This window comes from Bos mutus, chromosome 4 (genome assembly GCF_027580195.1).
Source record: "Bos mutus isolate GX-2022 chromosome 4, NWIPB_WYAK_1.1, whole genome shotgun sequence".
Taxonomy (NCBI): Eukaryota; Metazoa; Chordata; class Mammalia; order Artiodactyla; family Bovidae; genus Bos; species Bos mutus.
The window spans coordinates 17,499,307-17,518,177 of NC_091620.1; the positions used below are offsets into that span (position 1 = coordinate 17,499,307).

The 18,871-nt window shown below is 55.7% G+C and overlaps 1 protein-coding gene across 1 annotated transcript; it reads right to left on the reverse strand.

The window, feature by feature from the left end:
• Positions 1-900: 900 nt before the first annotated feature.
• Positions 901-18,676, reverse strand: PDIA4 (protein disulfide isomerase family A member 4). Its single transcript, XM_070368837.1, has 11 exons — positions 18,628-18,676; positions 17,674-18,051; positions 12,235-12,412; positions 11,097-11,302; positions 8,953-9,091; positions 8,319-8,524; positions 8,056-8,214; positions 5,288-5,439; positions 2,824-2,977; positions 2,393-2,626; positions 901-1,683 (listed from the first exon to the last, which is right to left on the reverse strand). The coding sequence occupies exons 1-11, from the start codon at positions 18,674-18,676 to the stop codon at positions 1,268-1,270; spliced, it is 2,271 nt and encodes a 756-aa protein (XP_070224938.1). The 3' UTR covers positions 901-1,267.
• Between the last annotated feature and the right edge of the window lie 195 nt (positions 18,677-18,871).

Below are 18,871 nucleotides of genomic sequence, written 5' to 3' on the forward strand. Positions count from 1 at the left end.
CAGCCAACACACCAGCCTCTGCTCAGAGCAGCCTCCAGCTCACCTGTTCTTCTATCAGCAAAATTAGGAGCAGGTGGCGCAGACAGCACACCTGGGTAATGAACTCCCGAGTGAAGCTCTCATCACACAAATCGTGCAGAGCTCTGAGGGCCGGTCCAGCTTCCCATCCCAGCGGGTGCCCCCCGCCCGGCTCCAAGACACACACAGAGCCTTGTCCTCCACCACTGCCCACCCGCACACAGGAGCAGGGCCCACCGATGGCCTCGCCCGGGTCAGGAGCCCCCACCCCCAGACGTTCACAACTGGGGTGAAGCCACACGCACGCTGCAGGGTGGGCGGGCTGGGAGCCTCCCCTCCAGGCCCAGACCAGGTTTCTCCATGTCCAGGGCACCGAGACCCTGGGACAGGATTGTGTTCTCTAAGACAGCGATGGACACTTGTTTTCAATCATTTTTTTATTCCACCACGTCAGCCTACCTACCCTATCCTTCCTGCCACCCCGAAGTCTCCACTTGGGCCCTGGCTCATCTCGCCTCGGCCACGGCGGTTCTGAAGGCGGTGCTGCTAGCCTTAGCAGGGCGACCTCTCGGAGGCTGAGCCTCAGGACCTGGCTTCAGGGGCCTGGGGGCACCTGCAACAGGCTCCTGCCCGCGGTCCTCGGTCTGGGAGGAGAAGGCACGGTGATGTCCACGCCTGCAGAGATGCTGCTTCTCCCGGTCTGGCGGCGGCTCAGAGTCGGGCCGAAATCACGTCCTTGGCAGGGCACCTGGTGACCATTCTCACTTCGTGCCCCGACGGGAAAAAAAAACAAAAACCAGCAGTCCCATCTTCAGCTAACAATTCCTCAGAAGACGATCAAATAAAAGGCAAAAGGCAACACAATTTGGCAAAGGTTTCTTAAATTTTAAATTAAAAAAGGAAAAAAATGCACACAGAATTCAACTTGCCTGCTTTGAAGAAATATATTAAAGATGGTGAAAAGTTAAAAAAAAAATCAAACCCCAAATAACAATAAAAATAGATGTCTCCTCTGTAAAATTCTGGACTAATCTACTGAGTCATTCATATCTATTTAGTATTCAGAGCATGAAGGCAAAATACCAGAGTATAAAAAAATTAAAACACAAAACTAACCAAAACACTTTGAGATACTGCCTGTGAGCAAGCCCGCCAGGCTCGCAGCTGGCGTGGGCCCCGCCAGTGACCACTGGAAGCTTCGCTGGGTCCGGTCCCTCCCGTGCTCGCCCTCTGCAGACCCCCAGGGCCTTCAAAGTTCTTCCTTGGTTCTGCTCAGCTTTGTGGCATGTTCTTCTATAAACTTGCTCAAATGCTCCAGGTCTCTGTTTCCGTCCTCAAATTTAATTGGGTTCTTTTTGTCCCCACTGGGGGCGAAGTAGATGGTGGGGAAGCCCTCGACTTTGTAGCGGTCGCTGGTGACGTCATTGGCCGTGGCGTCCATCTTGGCGATGACCAGGTTCTTGTGGCCCTTGTACTTCTTGCCCAGGGAGGTGTACACTGGCTCCAGCTGCTTGCAGTGCCCGCACCAGGGCGCGTAGAACTCGATGAGGACGTCCTTCTTAGGGTCCATCACGATGGAGTCGAAGGTCTTCCCCACCACGACCTTGACTGGCCCCTTGTTGTTCTTGGGCACCGGCTGGGATTTGATGACTGGCTTCAGTTTTCCTGCCAGGGAAAGCAAGCAAGGGGGGGTGTGAGAGCCGAAAGGCCAGCCCCTGGTGGCCACGACTGGACCAGGCAGGGAGGCTGGCCCGACGTGCAGGAGGCTGGGGCAGACAGACATCGCCACGGCCAGGCTGGGCCTTGTCTCCAGAGCCCAGCCCCTGGTTCTGATTCCCCCAAATCCTGTACTTTCCAGTCCCTGCAAAGGCCAGAGGGGGTGCAGATGACCAGTCGCACCAGAGGCCTAGCAGACACGATCCTCTTTCAGAGGGGCAGTCACAAGAGAGGCTGCCAGTACAGAGGGGTCACTAAGAGGGCAGTGTGCAGGCTGGAAGCCTCGGCGGGCAGCAGACTGAGCAGACAGGATGGGCAGGGAGGTCTGCCCACCTAGCGGGGGCAACAGCAACCCTGAGCCACGTGCCCAGTCAGATCAGAAAGACACTGCATTCAAGGCCAAAGCAAGTTTACCACATACAAGAAACTTATCTGTTGCACTTTAATTTTTAAAATAAGGTTTTTTGAGATTTCTAAGACACCTGTTTCTATTACAAAAACAGAGAAAATGGAGCAAAGAACAGGGATTCTCCCATTCCCATGCTGTGCACCCTTGGGTCCAAGAGGAAGCACAGGCCTGGGTCCCAAAGACAAGCTGGCAGGGGCTGCAGAAGCAGGGTGCGGGTGTGGGGGTGGGGGTGGCGGGGTGCGGGCCCACCTTTCTTGAAGGCGGTGACGAAGTCGCGCAGGGCGTCGGCGTCGAAGTCATCGGGCTCCATGGCAAACCTGCGGCCGCCCTCATCCAGGATGGCCGCGTTCACCTCCTCCCCGCTCTCGCTTAGCCCCAGGTCCTTCAACTCCGTGGCGAAGTCCTCCTCATCGGCCACGGCGAAGGTGTACTCGGGGAAGTCCTTGGCCACCTCCAGGACCTTGTTCCGCCAGAACTGAGTGGCTGAGAGGGGACCGAGGGCTTGGGCTCAGGGCTCCGGGGGCTGGTCCCGCCTGATCGTCCCTGCGGCTCGAGGAGGGCCGACGGGACTCCCAGCTGCCCCCCTGATCAAGCGGGGAGGGTAGGTGGTGGCAACTCCCGGGAGGAGGAGGAGGACCCCCGAGGCCGTCCTAACCCGCACTCCCCAGCCCGGGGCTCACCCGCGCGGTAGTCGAAGCTGAAGTCCACGCTGTAGTAGACGACCACCAGGGGACGCCGCGTGTACCGCTTGGCGTCAGCAGCCTTGCGGTGGCCAACCAGGGGCAGCGTGTGCTTCACCACGTGCTCCGCGATGGCCGCGGCCTCCGTGGAGTCCTGCGAGAGAGGGGCAGGTGAGGCGCAGCTGTCTGCCACCGGCCTGGGGAAAAGTCTGCCCCTAGGGACGTCACGGGGCTTCCCTGGTGGCTCAGAGGGTACAGCCCAATCTCTGGGCCGGGAAGATCCCCTGGAGGAGGGCATGGCAACCCACTCCAGCACTCTTGCCTGGAAAATCTCATGAATGGAGGAGCCTGGCAGGCTACAGACTATGGGATCACAAGAGGCGGACACAACTGAGCGACTTCACTAGGGACATCACAGGGGCCCTACTCCCCCAGTGAACCCCAAGTGAGCCTCTCGGGTAGCCAGGGCGCCCTTCCCTCTGGGTCAGGGCTGGCTGACCAGGTCAGTTGGGGTCTGCTGGGGGGAGGCCTGGCTCCCGGATGACAAAGGTGCGAAGGTGAGCTGAACTGGGCACAAGGTCTCACGTTCCTCTGGCTGAACCCCACAGTAGCCTGTCGGGGACACTACAGGATGAGATGATCAAAGTGGCCGTTGGGGCTCTGGGCTCTGCCTGCAGAAAGCCCACCCCTGACTACTGGTGACAGAAAACCCGGGGGGCCTGGGGAAGAGCAAGGGGCCAGACACCTGCACCACAGATGCGGAACCTGAGGCCTAGGAGGGTGAGGCCATCTGCTCAGCAGGAGAAGTGGTGGATGACCACCTCTTTCCCCTAGAGTCTGAGTCCCATCTGGATGGACGGTCAGGGAGGCAGCAGGGACAAGACACAGAGGGCAGTGGGGGCCTCTCTCATCAGGATGGCCCTGGACCGCCCGTCGCAGAGAAGACAAACTCCGGGGGCACCCAGGACGTATGTGCTCCACAGCGGAGCACTCAGCACCCACGGGCCCAAATGGGAACTCAATGCCTGAGCCCTCCTCACTCACGTCTGCAGCAGACTGTCTCCTCACCTCCAGGCTGTGTGTGCTGACTTTACATCTGGCTTCATCTTATCCGTCCTGCCCTTGTCTTTCCTTTGTCCTAACACCTAGATCCATTTTTTAAAATTGCATGTTATGTTACGTAAATTTTTACAAAGCAGCCCTTAAATAATTCTGGGGACAAAATTGGTATATAAATGATACCAATACATTAATAAAAAATGGTGAATGTAAGATCAGGCTGAAGCAAAAAGAGCAAAGTAGCAGTGATGTGTTTAACAGACTGCGGATCTCAACCTTTCAGGGTCAGGGGCCCCTTCGAGAATCTACTGAAAATTATAGACAGACCCCTTCCCTGGGAGCAGGCACACCACACAGAACTGTGTCTGGTTCCCATGGCCCCCAGATCTCAAGTTCATCAGGGCTCCTCTGTGGACCCAGAGTCAGTATCTCTGGATAACAGAAAAGAAGCCGGAGGGGCAGGCGTGATGAAACCTCTCCCGTATGTCTTGGCTGGGGACAGAGCACACCTGCCCGTCACTTTAGTCTCCTCCTAAACGGCTGTGGGACCCTCTAGGCGTTAGTTCACTTCTCTGCATCCCAGTCTCTGCTTGTCAAGTACAACATCTGAATTCAAGATGTAAAGTCAAAGTTGCTTGGTCGTGTCCGACTCTTTGCGATCCCATGGACTTTGGGAATTCTCCAGGCCAGAATACTGGAGTGGGTAGCCTTTCCCTTCTCCAGGGGATCTTCCCAACGCAGGGACCGAACCCAGGTCTCCTGCATTGCTGGCAGATTCTTTACCAGCTGAGCCACAAGAGAAGCCCAAGAATACTGGAATGAGTAGCCTATCCGGTCTCCAGCGGATCTTCCCGACCCTGGAATTGAACTGGGGTCTCCTGCACTGCAGGCGGATTCTTTACCAACTGAGCTATCAGGTAAGGTTTCCTCCAAATGAGAGGATCTGTTCCATGGAGCTCATGGCCCCTGGGAAGCACTTGGAACATGAAGTGGGACCCAAGCTCACCCACCCCTCTTGAGATGAGTGTGTCACCTCTTTAGGAAGACTGAGAGCGGGAGGCCCCAAGGAGGAGGGAAAGGCCAGGTCCACAGGCCACACCCACAGCTCTACCCAGTGAACAGAGCAGCATGTCAGTGCTTCGTAGCCCTCAGCACCCAGGCCACCTGCCGGCGAGTGAGGCTTCTCTCCGAAGGAGCAGCACAGGCTGGCCAGGAGCTGGCCCGTCACGAGGTGTGGAGAGGGGGCCACCCTCCTGCAGAAGCAGGTGGAGCTGCGCCAGGGCCTCAGCCCCACGACCCACTGGGCGTGTGAGGACCTCCCCCATCCCCGCCACCCCGTGACCCTGGCCTGACCGAGAGAACTTCAGGACGATCGGACGCCCCGGGGCTGGCACCCCTCACCCACCTTGATGTCCATCACGTAGCTCTTGGGCTCATATTTGGACTGGAATTTCTCAGGCTGCATGACGACCAACTTCCCCAGAGAGACCTTCAAGAACTTTGCTATTTCAGTGCTGAAAGTGTGGTGGAATTTGTAATCCTCTCTCAGGCTGTTAGCTGAGGAATTGAACGATAAATAACACACAATTTATTAAACTGCTTAAATGATTTAGATTCAACTCTACCCACATCAGCCAAACCAAATGCCCAGAAAATGGTGTAATTAACCATGAACGCTGTGTGGATAATATCCAGAGCTTAGACACTTGAAAGGAGTTTGGATTAAAAAACCTGGTATAGATGTAATACTTTAAAATCTATGTATATCTGAATTTATTTTTAAAATAAATCTGAAAAAAAAAATGAATAAAAATAAACAATCAGAACCTTCACAGAAAAACTTCATCTCTCGGATTGACTGTGGTCTCTGACGCTGAGAAGCACATTAACCCAGACCGCCAGCCTGACCCTCCTGAGTCTGGCTTGAAAACCCTCCGTCTGCTCAGGAGCTCACTTCTCAAGTGGCCCGTTTGGGCTGCAGTTTTTCTGCTCTATGGATATGTTGTGCTGTACTCAGTTGTGTCTGGCTATCTGTGACCCCACGGACTGTAGCCCGTCAGCCTCCTCGGTCCATGGAACTTTTGCGGCAAGAATACTGAAGTGGGTGGCCACGTCCTCCTCCAGGGGATCTTCTCGACTCAAGGATTGAACCTGCGTCTCTTGAGTCTCCTGTATTAGCAGGCACATTCTTTACCATTGTGCCACCTGGGAAGCCCTACGTATTTTAATTTAAATTTCGGGAAACTCTCAATGCAACCCCATGGAGATACTCCAGAATGGAGGCTGGCAAACTTTCTTAAGGACTGGACAGGAACTGTCTCAGCTTCGTGGACCCCATGGTCTTGACAACTCAGCTCTGTGCTGACTAGCGTGCTGTGTCCCCAGGGAACTTACAGAACCAGGTGAGGGCTGGGTTTGGCCCGTGGGCCAGCCTATCAACCCCTGCCCTGGACCCGGCAAGGGCACCACCTCGGGCCTCCTGCTCTGTCCTCACCAAGGCCTCCGATCCACCCTGAGCAGAGTCTGCGGTCCCAGGAAGGTGGGCCTGTGACTGGGTTACCGAACAGGCAGCTGAGGGCACGGCACGTCTCAGGGGAAGCAGGGAGCAGTCTGGACAAGCTCAGACAGACTTGGACTCAAATCACAATTTTGGAGCTACTAGCTGTGACTTGAGGCCTGCCAGCTACTCACCACCCTGAGCCCCAGTCCCTCCTGTAGCAACAGGTCAGGGAGCTCTCAGACCACCGTTTAAGAACAAAACAGCCACCCAGAGGAGTGTTGCAGGTCAGTCTCCCACCTGTTCTAAGCTACTAGACATGTGGGTATCTGTGATCAAGTGGCCATGGAGGAGACAGCATCACCTCCAGAGCTTCCTGCCCGGCCCCCTCGCTCACAGACCCCATCCTCCTGCCAGGACCCCCTCTGCTCCTGCCCTGTCAGCCCTGTGTCCCTGGGGCGGTCTCTAGTTCCTTCCCCAAAGTCCACGCACCAGGCCCCGTGACTGTCACCCCTACCTGAGCCTAACCTGCCCGGCCACAAGGGGCCACAGGCATCAGACTGGATATGCGGCGGCTAGACGGGCAGCACTGGGGCCCCCCCAGCCCTGAGCACCAGCACCCACGTATTGACACGATCCCTGGGGATCTACAGGCACCCAGATGTGAGGGCTGGGGCTCCGTGGCTGCCTGTGGCCCTGGGTGGACGAGGGGACCCCCTCTGCAAGTTTTTAGAACAGCTGGATGACCCGGTTCCTGAATCAGTGAAGACTGAGGAAGCACGAATGGACTTCAGCCCCACTGTAACTTTTACAACATCAGTCTGCAACTGACACATGCACAGCTGGGACCGTGCGGCACAAACATTAACACTAAGTGGCAAGCAGGGCATTTAACAGATCACGATTACGACTTCCAAGTAGAAAACCAAGCCGTTGTGGCGTGTATGATGGGGTGAGGGGTCCAGGGGACTCAGGAGCTGCTGGGGAAGACCAGGAGGAGCCTGCCTGTCCCCCAAAGACCATCTTTGGTTCATCACCCAGGGGCCATCCAGGGCGGCGAGGACCTGGCCCCCATGGGGCACTGCTGAGACGAGGTGGTGGTTAACTTTGCCTCCCAGACCAGCCTCACTGGGCACTTGGCATCACCGGGCACTTGGCTGAGCACTTCCACCACTTTATCTCCACTAATGTAACAACCTTCCATGCAAGACAGGTCTCCCTGTTGGCTGTGAGATCTGAGGGTTGACCGAGTCACTGACTGCCCACTTGGGGCGGCTAATCACCCACAGAACAGGGACTCCAACCCAGGTCTGATGCAGAAACCCTCCTTTCTGGTCAAGACCCTCCCCTGGCAGCAGGGCTGGCTCTGGGAAGGGGCCCCAGCAGAGGAGGGAAGGAGGTAATGACTTTGGATGAACTTGACAGGGCCCCTGCCCTCCTTTCAGACCCAGGAAGGAGAGAGCACAGCCCTCTCGTCTGCTTCCTGAGAGATCGCATCACTCACGTGCAGTTAAGGCAACCGAGAACCAATCCCCAACCCCAGAAAGGAAAGCCCGTTCCCACATATGCAATCTCGATCCTTCCTCAAGCCTAAATCGACGCCCAGGGGTCTTATACAACAGCAGCGGCCCCAGAAGGCCTGGGCGCGGGCACGCTGGCCTGAGACCCCTCCTCACCCGCATCCTGGTACAGCTGGTAGGCAGGGTCACTCTCCGACTTAAAGACTCCGATGATGATGACATCGTCCCTGTCCTTCAGGAACTCCTGGACCTGCTTGAGGGCCAGGATCTGCTTGGAGGGCGGCCCGGACTGCTCCATCATGTAGTCGACGATCCCTAGAAGCAGAGCGCACGCCTGAGCGGGGCTGGGGGCTCGGGGCTCCGGGGCGCCCGGAGGTACTGGGAGATCCCCGCACCGAGCCCAGAGGCGGCAGCCCTACCGTATTTTTCCCGTGGGCCGTTGTAACTGAAAGCCTTCCCCTTGCGGAAGATCTTCAGGGTGGGGTAGCTGGAGACGTCGAACCTCTTGGCGAGGTCTGTCTCCGCTATGGCGTCAACCTTCGCCAAGGGGATCGGGGGAGAGCTCTTACTCAGCTCTTTGGCGGCCTTTTCATACTCGGGGGCCAGTTTCTTGCAGTGTCCACACCTGCGAGAGTGAGCAGCTCTGTCAGGAGCCTGTTCCAGAGTGGACGCAGCCTCCCAGCTACAGGATGCGCAGACACCCAGCCTGAGTTCCCGGGTGACTTGCAGAGATCTGCCAAGCCAGAGAAGCCCCCAGGCAGTGTGGAAGCCTGACATGGGCTAAGAGATGCGAGAGGCCATGACAGTTCTGTTGGTTGGACAGCTGGAGGGGGGAGTTTCAACCTATCCTATCCCCAGCAAAGACTCTAAAACCACCCCTCCCAGCCGCGCCCACTTCACCTGGTGCACGGTGGGCACTTGGCACCTGCCAGCTCCTCGGCTGGCTCTGCCTCACGTGCAGGGGTCTGTCTCCTGCCACCCCTGCCCCGAGCTGCAGCGGGTACAGGATGGGCCTAACCAGTATCTGGTCACGGGAGACCGACACCATCTTACCAGGGAGCATAAAACTCTACCAGGATGATGTCGGCATCATTCACCACTTCATCGAAGTTGTCCTTGGTCAGCACAAGTGTGACTTCTGGTGGAGGCGTCCAGTTTGGCTGGGAGACCTCTTTGACCTTGGCCACAATTTCTGGAAGAAACCCCACAAGACCGAGCACGTGAAGGCCCCTGGCTCCAGGGGAAGGTGGAGAGGGTAGGGAAGAGAGAACATAGGGCCACAGAACAGGACACGCTTGATTTCCTGAAACCCAAGCCCATCTACTGTAAGGAGACCAAACCAGTCAATCCTAAAGGAAATCAACCCTGAAAAGTCACTGGAAGGATTGATACTGAGCTCCAATACTTTGGCCACCTGATGTGAAGAGCTGACTCACTGGGAAAGACCCTGATGCTTGGAAAGATTGAAGGCAGGAGGAGAAGGGGGCCATAGAGGACGAGATGGTTGGATGGCATCACCGACTGAATGGACCTAAGTTTGAGTAAGCTCCGGGAGATGGTGAAGGACAGGGAAGCCTGGCGTGCTGCAGTCCATGGGGATGCAAAGAGTCGGACATGACTGAGCTACTGAACAACAAAGCCCATCTATAGCCAGGGCCCCTCCGCAGTTTGGGGACCATGGTGAAGAGCCCGAAGGTCCAAGGTTTCCAACCACCACCCATCACATGTCCACACACACTGCTCAAGGCAGTCTAGCCCAGCCTGATGAATGAGACTGTTAAGCGCACCCCGAAAGGTCACCTCGCAGTGTTCAACCGCATATGCCTAGTAATAGTTTGGGGAGCATTCCTCTCAAGGCGTACAAATACATCTGTGTTTAGACACGCACACGGAGCACTGGCACGTTACACACAGCATAAAATTTAACTGAAGTTGAAAAAAATGGGAGCAGCAGTAGCTCCAAGGCCACCTAGGCTGCACCAGCATCGCCTGCGAAGCAGTTGCAAAAAGGCCCACTTGTGGCCTAGGTGCCCGGAGACTAAATATATGCTCACAAAGCACTTCCCAAGTGGTTCTCAGGAGCAGCGGCTGCCCACTGTTTCTCTCCCTTTGTGGCCCTGAAATCTGCCCAGGAGCCAGGTCTGAGAAGCACTGCGGCGAAGCGCCAGCTTTCAGACTGGAGCGCGAACAGCAGTGCCTCCTGGTGCAGGCAGACTGAGGCCCGGGGCGGGGGGGGCCTCAACTTGGGGGAGCCCCTTCTGAAGACACATGGGAGGTCTGGTGCCCAGGGAGCCCGCTGCGCCAAACACTGCCCTCAAGATGCCAAACCGGACCACGTTCCTAGCTGTGAGGTGTCAAGGGCAGACCAACCCCCCCACACACACACACATGCCTGCCTGCAAAGGTCAGACTCTTGAATGGCTCGAAGTGAACCTTGAGATCAAGTCCACGTGACTCACGCTCGGATGAGGAGCCCAAGGCCCAGCCAGGGGGGCCCTTGTGGGGGACACAGGGCTGTGCGATGGCAAGAAAGACCCCAAACCTACTCGGTGCCATGCCCACTGTGCCACACTGGGAGTGGAAAATGCAGCAGAAAGCAATCTATTTTTTTTAAGCCTTCAAAATGCTGAAGGCTACCACGGTGTTATCTGTCCATTCATTTAATGAAACTGATGTAGTGCCTGATGAGAGCCAGGTAGAGCTCCAACAGGCCTGGTTTTAGAAATGCCACCTGGCCCCACGCACCTGGTTTTAGAAACACCAGTGGTTCTGTGAGATCTGGACCCACGGGCTTGGCCAGCCCTGGGTGCTCATAAGAAAGAGACTATTGAGATGGACCTGACGCTCACTGAATCAGAAGCTCTGGGCGAGGGCTCGGCAGTCTGTCTCAGAGAGTCCCCCACCCTGGGTGTCAGGCCCAGCTAGACGCTGGTCCACAACACTAGCGAGGCCCGTGGCCTTTAACACAGCGGCTCCAGATCTTGAATTTCACGGCTGTCAAGTGTACCCCCTTCTTGTCCAGGACAAGCTTATTCTGATCAGAGTCACTGCGGACGTTCCAGCAGGTATTGCTGCCAGTCCACTGGGCTGGGCTTCCTCTCTGTTATCCAAGTTGCCCTCCCCTCAACCCCTCCCCTCTCCCTTCATGGGGAAGGGAGCCCCGGCCCCCACTTCCTCTGGTGGCTCCAGGCCCTCACCTTCCTGGGTCCTGGAGCCCTCGTAGTCAACCTCCTGGCCCTTCTTCAGGATCTTGATGGTGGGGTAGCCACTCACGTCAAACCTGCTGGCCAGCGCCGACTCTGAGGTCGCGTCGATCTTGGCGACAGGGATGGGAGGGTCGTTCTCCTTCAAGGTGGCAGCGATTTTTTCGTATTCTGGAGCAAACTGTTTGCAGTGCCCGCACCTGAGAATGAGATTTCAGGGCGGAGAAGCAGGTTAACTGTACCCAAGGAGGCTTAAATCCAGCTGTATGCACAAAAACTGGGGCACTGGAACCAGAAACGTTTGCGGTTAGCGAGAAACGCGAAACGGGGGAGGCTGAGACGGCCCAAGTCGAACAATCCCAGGGTGAATCCCAGCTCCACCGAGGGCAGGTACTTTCAAGATCTCCACACCCCCACGTGAAGAGAAAACTCTGCCTGAAAGACGCTGTCTTTTCCGCTCGTCTCAGACGTGGATGCGCTACAGGACCAAGAGCGATGTCAGCGTTCTGATGCTGACGAGTAAGGGTGTTACTGCCACTTAGAAATGAGTTTTTCCATTTTCAGTTTTAAGTTCCAATGTGGTAACTACTGATAAACGTGACCCACATAACAAGCTAGCTGAGGTCCTCAGTATTTAAGGGGTTAAGGTGTCCTGAGACCAAAATGCTTGAGAACACATGATCTATAAACCAGGAATGAGGTAACTTCACAGGTTTGCCCTGAGGACTGTTTAGAGACTTTATACGAAGCATCTCATACTATGCTGGTCAGACAACATTATGTATATCTTGACTATTTTTTCCTCCCAAGTGGACTGAGGAGGGCAGGAGAAAGCAAAGACAGGATTATGAGACGGAAAAACAGCAGAAGAAAGGTGAGAGAAGGAGCCCAAGAGTCACCACGAGCTGCCCGATGAGGGTGAAAGATGGGAAAGGGGGGCCGGTCCCCACAGGGTCCAGTCTGCGTGCAGCTGGGCGGAGGAGGGGCTGAACCTGCACCAGGGGACGCATCTGTCACCCCCGCACGGCTGTGTCATCAAAGCTCATGAGCCACCCGCAGCTGCAACTAGCAGAGGACGTGTTCACGTTTTTAACCAACTAGACCTGAAACGAGTCAGGGCGCGTGTCCTCACCACGGAGCGTAGAACTCCAGCAGCACCGTGTCTTTGTCGGCCACAAAGTTATCGAAGTTCGCGTCGTTTAGGATCAAGACGCCGTTTTCCTCCTTAACTTCCAAGTCATCGTCGTCGTCATCCTCATCCTCGTCCTCCTCCTCGTCCTCCTCGATGGCATCCTCTTTGTCAGAAGAATCTGTGCAGAAAACACCCAGGCAGGTTAGGAAACTGATGACCTTCCTCCTTAAGTCTTCCCAGGACCCCACACCTTCAAAATGGTCATGAGTCCTGAGTGGTCCCTGAGGGTCACCACCACGAGAAGAGGCGGTGACCGCGGGCCTCCCGGAGCCCATACATCTGCATGTGGGGTGGGCACCTCAGATTTCACTTAAAGGGAGGTGATGGCTAAAAGATGGTGAAAACTAACTACAGGTCTAGAATTTAGTCTAAACACTGCAGCAGGACTTGGGGGTGAGGTGGGACCGGCCCCCACTCAGATGGAGCCCCCCGGCCCAGCACAGAGAACCCTCCTTCCCGGCACACAGGTCTGATCCGCCCTGTAGCAAAGGCCCTCACCCACATCCAAGCTGTGTGTTCGGGCTCCTCCCTTTGTAGGTCCCCCCACGTCCGTGCTCAAGGTCCAGGCTAACTTCTACAGACATGTTCCCCTTCCTCACCCTCTCTGCTTTCCACAGGAAAGAAGGACTTGCCTCCAAGATCCCATCCTCGCCCCTGCGGATGACTGCCTGGCCCCCCAAATCAGTACAAACAGGAAACAAATCTTGGTTCTCAACTCTTTCTCCCTGGAGGTTACTCGGGCTGACTTTGTAAGTAAAACATGATTCCCCACCTCCCTCCTCCACACACCAACCTTTCCCTGAAGGATCAGAACACCCATGGGGTATTTTTTATGCATATCTCCTAATCCGAGATGGATTAGCAGTCCATCATTCATAACGAAAAGCTGAGAACCGCATTTGTTTCCTGTTAATACTTTTGTGGGACACCTGGAGGCAAAGTTCTCTTCCCCAGAACACAAGAATATAAGCACATCTTATCACCAACAAGGCTCGACTGGATTTGCTGCTGAACTACAGGTATGGAAACCCTGAACGGCAGCTCTCGTTACCCAGGTTCCCAGCTGCTTCCACATCAGCAAACAGAAATGCAGGTAGCACGATTTCGTCAACTCCAAAGGCAGAACGTTTCAAGGGGCCCATTACTTCTCTTTGGAGATGCTTCCCGGGAGAGAAGCCAACACTGACAGCGGGGCTGACGTTAGGGCTTGAGAACCCGCCCGGGGACCCGGGAGCCCCGTGGGACTTGCCCTATCTCAGCACCCACGTCCCCAAACCAGACCCACTGCTGCCTCTGCAGCTGCTCAGACACGCCAGGGGCTGCTCTGGGCAGGGCGGCAGCTTTGCTTGTTATCATCAAGATCTACCGACCTGTACACTTATTACCAAAAACAAGCTGAAAACCCACCCCGCCCCCCTGAGCCCCACTTCCCTCCACACTTGTCCCTTCGAACACCCACAGCTTTTTCCTTTCACAAGCCCCTGTCCTCCACTGTGGGGGCTGGAGTACACAGCTCTAAAATCCAAACAGAAACGCCACCAACTTGAGAAGGTGCCTGTGTACCCTGGGCCAGGCTGCTTCCCCGGCCCCCCATTTTCTTCCTACCCTCCCCGAGCCTGTCAGCATGCCCACTTCTCCAGCCACCTCGCCACCTCCCTCCTCCACAGCGGGGGCCCTGCGGGCTGGACAGGCCTGCAGAAGCCCCAGACCCCCAGCGCTGTCAGCGGGAGGCTTGGGGAGAGCGATGAGAACCAGGTTCCCTGGATGCAGAAGGGGCAGGACCCAGAGGAAGACAACCGGGCTCAACCCCATCTCCACTTCCCAGGCTGGTGGCCTAAGCTCATTTCTTTTTTCCTTTAAATTTATTTATATATATTTTTTGGCCACGAGGTGAGCATTTGGGATCTTAGTTCCCCCGCCAGGGATAGAACCTGCAGCCTCTGCATCAGAAGCTCAGAGTCTTAACGACTGGCCCGCCAGTGAAGTCCCAGGGAGATCTAAGGACCTGATGCTCTTGAGAACCTCTGGGTTTACACCCACTGGCTCCGGGCTCCTGGTACTTCTAGGAACACTACCCACAGCAACTGGGCAGGGCAAGTACCAGCTGGCCTCTGTTGGCCTGTGGAACCCTAATACCAGCTTTCCAAAAGGCTGGGCCGACGGCCCCTCACCTGAAAGTCCCACCTGAAACGGCCTGCATGGGGACCGCAAACCCAGGGGCTCAATGCGGGGGGCTGTTCAAGGTTCTCTGCTCCGGCCGGGGTCCAGGACGCAATGTACGCCTTGCCCCAGATCTGGGAGCTGCTGCGGGCAGTGAGGAAGGCCTCAGGGCAGCGCAGCTGCCAGGGTGCTCAGCTCAGCCTGAGAATCAAGCTTATCTGCAGGCAGATGGAAAGACTGGAGGAAGGCTGGAAAGAAAGCTCAGAACTTAATCCTCTCTTCAAGCGAGGAAACAGCTTGGGGAGGAAGAGGGACTCGGCTGCCAGTTCAGTGCACAGAGATAAGGCGAATTTTATAAAAAGGAAAAGCTAAGAGGTTTCCGACCTAGCCCCAGCCCACAGTGGTCTGCAGCACTACAGCGATGGGGTGCTCACGGTTAAATGGGGACCATGAGTTATGCTGTGACAGAGCTCCTAATAGGGAACTCCTTTATCGAAACTTTTTTAAGAATGGATTTTCATTCTGCATTTTTAAGGACAAATAAAATGACAGAACGTTCCCTACATAATGAAGGATCCTCAAGCACATTAAGGCACAGCCCCCACCTTCCGCTGCTCCCCAAATTGCCAACAACTCCCAGGGTTGACTCCTCTGCATCTGGAGAGGGTGCTGGCTCCGTATTCCCCCAGACTAAACGCCCCCACCCCCTGCATCCCAACAAGGAAGATATCTCACAGTTTAATGGGGAAACCACCTCTTACAGGGCTCCACTTTTAAAGCTGGACACTCTAGGACAGAAGTATATGCCCAAAGCCTCCCAGCCCCTTCTGGAAGGGTGCCATCCTCCTCAGAGCACCCCTCCTCAACAGGCCTCCAGCATCATCTCTGCACGCTGCTGGGCCCATCCGCCAAGGCCACTTCCTGAAATGCGGGCCCCTCCTAACCAGGTCACTGCAACCCAGTCCACTCCCAGCAGGGCACCTGACAACGCCGGATCCCACTCAGCCTGGACGCACGCCACTTCTTCCAGCATCTCCTCACCTGCATCCTCAGCCGGCGTAACAACAGACTCAGGAATAACATCATCTAACTGATCATGTTTCATGGGCCACGCACTGTGCTGAGCTCTTACACAACGCTCTGAGCCCCTCTGGGGAAACATACTACATGCCCTTCACCAAAGAAGACACAGAATTTCAGTCACCTGCTCAGGAGCACAAGGCTACTGAGGGGAGGGTCTTGACCACTCAACTGCTATGCCTTGCTGGCCCATCAGACTTTCTTCCCAGGATGCCCTAAGTTTTTTTAACCTTGTTTGATAATTACTTCCCAGAAGCGAAAAGCAGGCAACGACCCACATCAAAATATCTCCTTTATACTTTTCTGGTTGGCAAGATGTGAGAACAAGTGAGAGGCCTGACAACCGGAGGCTCACCCATCAGGGCTTAAGTTCTATTTAATAACCGTTCTTGGGGGCACTGATGGGCCCAGACACCACTATGCTGTTTGAGTCTGACATGCACAAGAGGCAGGAAATTCCCAGGTGGTCCAGTGGGTAGGACTCCACTCATTGCAGGGGGCACTGGCTGCATCCCTAGCTGGAGAACTAAGATCCCGCAAGGGGTGCAGTGCAGCAAAAATAAATAAAATGCACAGGAAGCAAAAAAGAAGGGGGGAACCCCTTAAGACTGGGACCATCTGGGGTAAAGGGAAGTGTGGTCCCAAAATAAAATCCACAGGAGGAGTTACCTGTGACAGAAGCTAAATGTGAAGGGCGAGGGATGGGAAAGAGTCAAGGTAACCACTAGAAGCCCCACTCCAACCAATTGACCACAAGGATCCCCAGGCTCACCCTAGAGGCAACTGCCTCCCAGGGTCTCCAGTGCATCAGTGGCCTGTGACAAATGACAGACTCAGTCATCCTAATACCCGTGATGTCCATCCACGTCTGCCACTCTTCCAGGCCCCTTGAGGCTCCCCGAAAGACAGAATCATCTGATCGGAACCAAGACAAAGCTACTCTGCTATGTTCCAAAACTACCATCCACCTCCACTGGTCCTCAAACATTAACGAGTCAATGAAATGTGTTTAAAATGCTGACCTGAGGGCCCACCCTTGCGTTCTTCCGGTTGGGTATATTCTGGGACTCCGTATTTAAATAAGCACCGGGCAATTTGGATAAAGGTCCCAAGACACACTTATAGGTGACACTGCTCTCTGGTTCTTGTGGGCAGGTGTTCTTTTCACCAAGCGCTGGTTTTCAACTTCCTTTTCTGTGTGGGTAAAGACTCTTGAATAAAACTTGTATAAAAGTTACTCAATCTGGAAGAGTATAAAGTTCGCACTTCCCTTACACACTATCTGAAAAGGGGGGTTATTTATATTGGAACAAACTCAAGAGGAAAAAACACTCTAGTTATGCAGAGAAACGCCAGAGGAAGGAGTTAAGGCCAATAATGTGCCGTCCTGTTCTCTAGCAATAGCAGTCTTTTCTTAGGTTTTCTAGTTCTCAAAGTTCTCACACACCACTTATTTTTAGCTAGCCGATTCCAAAGAAAAATGCAGGACCGATGGCTGGTAGGAGCGAACGTTCCTCCCAGAGCCGGCGCTTTATGGGCAGAGGCCACACTGAGCCCTAACTCCCGGACCTGGCGCAGTGACTAGCACATACAGTCGGTGCCGAATACATGCTTGCCGAAGTGCTACCTACCTCCAGTTTCCAAAAGCCATCCCTTTCCCCCTCAAACCAGAACCCTCGAGTTAACTTCTATCCAAACCTACAAACCACATTTTTCAGGCGTAAAACGCTTGCTGCCCGCGGCTGTCCCCAGGGCTCCCATTCGGGATGTCACGCCCTCGCCCTGTTTTGAAACCAGCGGCCCCCTCTCCCTTCCCACTCCTTGGGCATGTGAACCTCAAATGCTTAACCAGTTCCCAAGCTCCCCTTCCCAGGAGTGGGCAGTCAGCCTGGACCCGAGGAAAATCGGAGCAGAATCAGGGCGAAGGAGCCAGCGTGCAAAGAAGGCACTTTACACCCTCTCCGCGGTCCAAGCCTCGGTGGCAGCCCCGGCCTCCTCGCCGCCCTCCTCTCCCGGAACTCCCAAGCGATCCTGTCGCCCCGCTACAACCTTCCAACTCCAGCAAGTCGCTGGTCCGCGCGGCGCCCCCACCCCGTAACGCGCGGCCCGCAGGCCGGGCCAGACGCCGCCGCCGCTCACCTTCGTCCGGGGCCCCGGCGCTCGCCACGGCTAGCAGCTGCGCCAGGGCCAGGAGCAGGACGAGCATCCAGGCTTTCGAGGCCTCATCGCGGTGGTGCTGAGCGTGGCCTCCTTGCACGAGCGGCCACTGGGCGCTCCCGAACCTCGGGCTCCGGTCTCGCGGAGCCCAGCGAGAGAGAAAAACCGCCCCGCCCCCGCCGAAGACCTCCCTGGCAATTAACTGGAGGGCGGGGAAAGACGCGGGCTGGCCAATCCCAGTCCGATCTGGGGCGCGGGCCCCGAGCGCCGCGGTGCGCGTCCAAGCTCGGCGGCACCACCCTCCGCGTGGAACCTCCTCCCCGGCCTCCTCCGCGCGCCCCGCGGCTCGCGCGTTTAAAGCTCAGAGCGCTAACGTGAGGTGCCCCCTTCTGATTGGCTGCTCCGCGGCCTCCAATCAGCGGCTGCCACTCGGTTTACCCGGAGCGCACAGGCTGAGAGAGGGAGCTGGGGAGAACAAAGGCGGCGGGCCGGGACCCGAGGGGCGGGGCCGGGCTACGCCTCGGGCAGCGATTGGCAGGCAACGCGGCGGGCGGGGCCTGGGAAGCGCGAGGTGGGCGGGGCTCCAGGCGGCTGAACAGGGCTGGAAGAACACGTGTCCTTAGCGGAGCTAGGGGCAGAGGGGACATCTGAGCTTACCTAGGGGACCCCGCGAGGCTCAAGGGCTAAGCGGAGGAGGGGCCTGAACTAGTCGGTTGGTGGGAGAGAGAACGGAACTCCCCAGTCGGCTCCCTGTTCGTGATCTTTTTGATTTCTGCTTGAGCGACTGAAAGTTTGCGTTTCTTTCCTGGATTAAAACACAGATTGGCTTTGAGGGCGGGGTAGCTTGCAGTAAAAGTGAATCCAGAACTAGGGTTTGGGAGAAACCTTCTTTCTAGGGTTTTATCTAGGAAAAAGCTATCAGGTGCGTGTCTAAACTTGGCTTCATGTCATCAATTTCTCTCCTGATTTTCTGCAAAACTGACATATCGGATAGGCAGTATAGTGGTTTATAGAATTCTAACTATAGACTTCAGGTTTTCCCTCCTGACAATTTAAGAGGAAAAAAACTAGGTTAAGATAATGACTTTTGTATATAGAGCCGCGATGTGTCTCGGGGTTTGAGGTTTCTTTAACACCTGGAAATTCATATACCTAGAGTTACAGAAGACAGGTCAAAAAA